The sequence below is a fragment of the Podarcis filfolensis genome (assembly GCF_964270895.1).
Source record: "Podarcis filfolensis genome assembly, chromosome: 8".
Taxonomy (NCBI): Eukaryota; Metazoa; Chordata; class Lepidosauria; order Squamata; family Lacertidae; genus Podarcis; species Podarcis filfolensis.
The window spans coordinates 12,100,339-12,106,666 of record NC_139611.1 but is presented as its reverse complement, the minus strand read 5'-3'; the positions used below and the strand labels follow the sequence as shown (position 1 = coordinate 12,106,666).

General features: G+C 41.3%; 1 protein-coding gene across 1 annotated transcript; it reads left to right on the top strand.

The window, feature by feature from the left end:
- Positions 1–481: 481 nt before the first annotated feature.
- Positions 482–3,774, top strand: LOC310768476 (uncharacterized protein). Its single transcript, XM_083626596.1, has 3 exons — positions 482–1,244; positions 1,849–2,931; positions 2,975–3,774. The coding sequence occupies exons 1-2, from the start codon at positions 1,227–1,229 to the stop codon at positions 2,818–2,820; spliced, it is 990 nt and encodes a 329-aa protein (XP_083482722.1). The 5' UTR covers positions 482–1,226; the 3' UTR covers positions 2,821–2,931; positions 2,975–3,774.
- The last annotated feature ends 2,554 nt before the right edge of the window (positions 3,775–6,328 follow it).

Here is a 6,328-nt window from a genome sequence, read left to right as displayed (position 1 = left end):
TACTCGGAGGACGGGTGAAGGATTGCGCTCTTGGCAACTTGAGGCAGTCCAGACGCCAGAGAAAACCGAGGGAGAACAGGAGGCGTGAGTTGTCCCAAGCTCAGGTGGGGATCCTGAGTTCAGAGCCCAGGGCAGCGCATTTATGGGGTTTCCCCAAAACCAAAGCATTTAAAATCCATTTAAAAACATCTGGCCGAGGAGCTAGCAAGGGGAGAACCTCAGCGCTCAGGGGCAGAGCCATTCTCTGGCGTTCATGTCTCCAAACCTGGCGAGGAAGCGCTGAACTCTCCATTAAGTTTAAAACGGGAGATAAAGAGACCCCGCCCCCCTCCTTACAAAGAAATGGAAACTCGAAAACTGCTGGTTATCAGCAGAGCACAGGGGCGGAGGCAGCAGAAATAAAGAATATATAAAATACAGAGTGAGCTTTTAAGAGTGAAAGGGGACCGATCCCACAGCACCAACAGTAACTGTTTTAAACTTCACAAAGGTGCCTTATAAGAGTGAATATAACCCAGCAGAGAGTTTTAAAACAGCAAAGACAGAGACTGCTGAGAATGCTGAGACAGAGACTGCTTAAATAGCAGAGAAAGGGGGAAAACCAGCAGCTTCGACTTGCATAAAGTTGCAGCTTTTAACCAGAGCCTTCAATTAAAAAGAAATAAGGACAAACCACTCTGGGTCGGCTGTGTGGGACGAAGGGGCTGTGAGGGGAAGGAGAAGGGTGAATGAGTCAGTGTGGAGGAGCCCCGCCATAACAGAAACAAAGGCAAGCAGGAAGAGAAGCTAAGTAGTCAACCTGCACACATGAAAGGGGAAAACAAAAGAGAGAAAACAGAGTGTAGAAAAAACTAGAGGGACGCCTAGTGGCAAAAGAAGTGAAAGACGTGAGTAAAATCAACAGAAGGCAATTAAGTATAGTGGTAGCTCCACCTCCTTGGCAAACTGGAAATAACAAGAATAAACTGATATAATAAAGAAATGAACACTGTTTGTATATATTAGCTAAATTTGAAAGAACGTGCAACCTAAAAAATCCAAATAACCCAAACAAAAGAAGATTCCTGGTCTTACTCAATATAAGAGCAATTAAAAAAAGGAATTTTTTTTTAAAGCGGAAATGGAAGCATAAAAAGTGAAGCAAGGGAAACTCCCAGAAATAAAAGAAGCGCAGAGACCACATGAAACTGTTATTTTAAAAGAGATATTGCTAGGTAGGCATCTCAATGGGATCAAAGAAGATTGTGCTGTCCGGGGGGGGGAGGTTACCGTGGGGTGAGGTCCAGGACCTGAGTTGAGGGTCGGCAGGCAGTCCTCCACGGGCGAAGCGGGGTCCAAAGCGAGGAGCCGGGCAAGGACAGGAACTCTGGGGGAACAGGACTGGGTGCTGGCCGAAACAGCTCTTGAACGATGTTGCTCCTGCAACCTGGGTCCGGGCTGACTGGCCTTTATCTTCTCTGAGGCCAGGGGTGGCCCCGGCCCCCAGGAGACCCGCCTCTCCTGGCCTTAAGGCGAGCACTCCTGGGAGAAACCAGTTCCCTCCGCCTCTCTGCCCTGAGCCTCTGAAGCTCAGGAGAGGCTGGAGGGTTACTGGACCCAGGGAGAGACTCCCCTTCCCCTGACAGGGCTGGAAGAGGCGCACCTGTAGGCACTGTGTCCTCAACCCCCTCCTGAGCCAGAGTTGATTCACCTGGTGCCTGCTCCTGAGGATCCGGCACAGGTGCAGGCGCTTCAGAATCAAGGCCCTGCCCCAGTTCAGCCGGCCCTGGAGGCGGGGACTCCTGTGCAGGCTGGGATTCCTCCAGTTCAGCCTCTGAATCGGATTCCCAGGCCATCACAAAGATTCAGACAACAACTGGCCTAGCCTCAGCCTCTAACCAAGCAAGGAGAACATCGATGGTGGAGAATGAGAGCAACATGGACGTTAAAGAGGTATTATTGGCAATGGAAAGAATGGAGAAGAACCTAGGAGATAAGATAAGCACCCTGGATGGAAATATTAAAATCTTAGATGGAAAAGTGGAGAGTATGGGCACTAAGATTGAGAAAAAATCCACATTAATAATGGACCTTTCTAATCAAGTGAACCAACTGACAACAAAGAACAAAGAGCTAGACAAGATGGTGCCGGAGATAAAGAATAAGTCATTAAAACAAGAGGAAGCCATGAAAAAAATTCAGGCGGATCAAAGAGATTCAAGGAAAGTCCAAGAGAAAAACAAAGAGGGAACTGAGGAACTGAGGAAGGTTCAGGAAGAGACCCTGGATGCAATTGCTGTCCTTGAGATGAAGGAAAAGGAGATGTTGTTGCGCTTCCGAGGAGTTAAAGAGAACCAGGAGGAAGAAATTTCAACAAAACTATTGAAAGAACTGGCGGATTGGTTAGCGGTTGAGGAAGATGAATTACTTTTGGACATTGAAAAAATATTTAGGATTAAGGTGAACAAGTCAAGAAACAAAAAGGGACCGGGAGATTGTTTAGTATTTCTGAACTCGAGGCTACTCAGGGAAAAAATCCTATTAAAGAATAGAACTGATCCCTTGTGTATAGAGGGCAAAGTAATCAAGATTATGAAGGAGATCCCAACCAGGTTGTTGAAGAGGAGAGATAATTCCAGATTCTTAACGACAGCGCTGAAGAAGAATAAAATTCTGTTTAGGTGGGAATTTCCCAAAGGACTTACCTTTACATATAAAGAGAGAAGAAGAACCCTTAGATCGGTGGAGGAGACCAGAATTTTTTGGAGGAAGCACTGGGAGGAGCTGGGAGGAGAAAGGCTCCAAGAGCGAAGAAACAAGATAAAGCTAGAATTATTATAATGACTTCCACCTTTTGTGCCCTTATATTATTACTTTTTCTTTTTCTTTACCAACTACCCCCGATTTTAAAGTAGTTCATATAAATTTAATAAAACTGTATGGTCTTTAAGTGTATTTCCTGGAATATTAATGGTTTGAACAGTAAACTGAAAAGGAACAAAGTAGAATGTACCTTAAAGAAAGGAAAATGGGATATAATATGTCTACTAGAGACCCATGTATCTAAAGATCATATACGGGTACTAAAAAACAAGAACTTGGGTCTGGAGTTTATAGCTGCAGGAGCGGAAAAGAAAAGAGGGGTAGTAATTTATGTAAAACCAGTGTTAAGTCCACAACTAATATTTCAAGATGAGGAAGGTAGAATAGTAGGAGTAGAAATACAAATAAATCAAGAAAAGATAATAGTGGTAGGAGTGTATGCTCCAAATAATAATAAATCCAAATTTTACAGAAAATTGGAAGAGAAGCTTTGGGAATTCGAGAATGGAAAGATAATTATGATGGGAGATATGAATGGAGTTATATCTATTGAAATGGATAGAACCGAAAGGGGGGGGAATCAAACTCAGGCAGACTACCATTATCGTTCTTTCAGTTGACTGATAATCTTAATTTGTTCGATACCTGGAGATTGAAGCACCCCACTGAGAAGGATATTACCTATTTTTCCGAAGATAAAAAATTGGGAGGGAGAGTAGACGCAATTTGGGCCTCGAAAAAATTGACATTGAGCTTGGTAAAAGCAGAGATTCTGAATAAATCTCTCTCAGACCAGAATCCAGTTACTATACACCTAAGATTTAAAAAACATACGAGAGGGAGGTGGAGGATGAATGATGAGGTTTGAAGAGATGAGCAAAAGGTGAATAAAATGAGGGAATTGTTGAAGGAATTTATCGAAATTAATGAGAGACATGGGACAGACAGGAAAGTCATTTGGGATACCAGTAAAGCCTATATGAGAGGAAATGGAATACAACAAATGGCAAGAATAAGGAAGGATAAAGCAAAGGATACTATGGAAATAAATAAACAGATAAGGGAGAAGGAAAAAGAACTGTTGAAAAATCCAAAACAAGAGAGTATAATCCAGAATATAAAAATTTTACAATCCCAATTACGTATATAATTTAATAAACAAAGAGGTAGAAAATAAGATTAAATGGACAAAACAAAGGTATTTTGAATTGGCAGATAAACCCGGTAGAATGTTGTCCTGGCTAACAAAGGAGAAACAAGCAGATAGGGTTATAAATAAGATTATTGAACAAGGGAAAGAAATTACAGACCCGGACCAAATAAAAATGATGTTTAGGAATTTTTATAAAAAATTATACGGGTTGGAAGACAAAGATGAGAATAAAATGAAAGAGTATGTAAGAGAAAACAAAATCCCTGAAATAGATGGCAAGGAATTTAGTAATTTAAACTCCTGCATAAGCTCAGAAGAAATAAGAGAGGTGATAAGGAAAATGGAAACTGGGAAATCACCAGGCTCAGACGGAATACCGATTACATATTACAAGAAACTAGAAGAAGTAATAATCCCTAGACTTAAAAAGATCATGAATGAGATAATGGAAGAAGGGAAAATTCCTGACTCTTGGCGCGAAGGGTGGATAACCTTATTACCAAAACAAGGAATGGACCAGAATATTATAAAGAACTACAGGGCAATTTCACTATTGAATATTGATTATAAAATTTCCGCAGGTGTGTTAGCAAATAGATTGAAAAAATGCTTGAACAGAGTAATAGGCAGGGACCAGAATGGCTTCTTACCAGGGAGACAGATAAAATAATAATACAATAATAGTGATTGATCTTCTAGAATATATTGATATGAAACCTAGTAAGAAGGTGGCAATGTTACTGGTAGAGGCGGAGAAAGCCTTCGACAGTGTGGCCTGGAATTTTCTGGTCCACGCTGTGGAAAGTTTGAAACTTGGGAACAAAATTTAGAATGGTATTAAAGCGATATAGGAAAACCAGAAAGCTAAGTTAATAATTAACAATGAAATAACTGAAGAATTCCAAATTGAAAGACGCACCAGACAAGGATGCCCTCTATCCCCATTTTTGTTTATTATGACGCTGGAAACACTCCTAATAGCGATAAGAAAGGACCCAAATATCAAGAGGATTAGTCTAGGTAATAGACAATATAAAGTTAAAGTGTTTGCGGACGATGTAATCATTACTACAGAAAACCCAGAAGAAAGTATACCAGAAGCACTAAAGAAATTGTTTTAATATGGAGGAGTATCAGGCTTTAAGTTAAATAAAGAAAAATCTAAATTATTGACGAAAAATATGGGGGTAAAGGAACAGGAAGAATTGGAAAGAGTAACAGGCCTTAAAATTACCACGAAAGTTAAGTATTTGGGGATCTGGATCACAAATAAAAATACCAATTTGTACAAGGATAACTATGTGAAGAAGTGGAAGGAAATAAAAGGACATCTAAATAAATGGAATAAATTGAACTTGTCCTTATGGGGAAGGATATCCTTGATAAAAAATGTCAATTCTACCAAAAATGCTCTTCCTTTTCCAGATGATCCCAATAATCATTGGGACAAAATGTTTTAAAGGTTGGCAAAAGGATCTATCTAATTTTATATGGCAAGGTAAGAAGCCAAGAGTAAGGTTCAAAGTACTGATGGAGCCTAGAGAAAGGGGCGGGTTTGTAGTCCCAAACCTCAAGCTGTATTTTGAGGCTGCGTGCATGACATGGCTGAAAGATTGGATGCTACTGACAAATACTGAAATCTTAGACCTGGAGGGCTGGGACAAAGTTTTCGCGTGGCATGGCTACCTGGGTACCGATAAAATAAAAGCACATAGAGGATTCACTAATCATTTGGTGAGAAAGGCCCTATTCGAAGTCTGGGAAGGAAATAAAACAATAGTAACAGCCCAAACTCCCTGGTGGCTATCACTTATAGAGTCATCAGCCTTGCATAGAAGCAATATGAAAGATAGCTGGCTAACATATAGGGAACTCGTAGAAGAGATAAAAGATTGCCCAACAGTAAAGAAATTTGAAGAATTAAAAGAGGGGGGTGAATTGGTTAGAATATTTCCAATTAAAAACATTATTTGAGAAGGATAATAAGCTTAAGGGGTTTGATAAAAAAATCTCGGTATGGGAAAAAGAAATTTTATATAACATCCAACAAAAGGCTAGTCCATTAAAGGATTCTGCGGGGCGTGGCCCCGTCCGAAACCTATGGAGGCCAGGGCCCAAGGCACGCCCCCGATTGGTGACCCCGGGGGAGTGCCTAGTTGATGTGCATCAGCCGGGCTCCCCCTGCTGGTGTTAACCCTTCTGGGTCTTCAAGCAAGCAGGCCGAAGCCGGATAATCGGATAGGACCAATAAAGTTGTGGCCAATTTTAGCCCATTAACCTTCAAATAACGGTGTCGTGTGTCTTTATTCCTACTGGTGGGAGGCGGGAACTCGCCACGCAACCTGGCTTGGCCAATTCAGCTCACAATGTGTT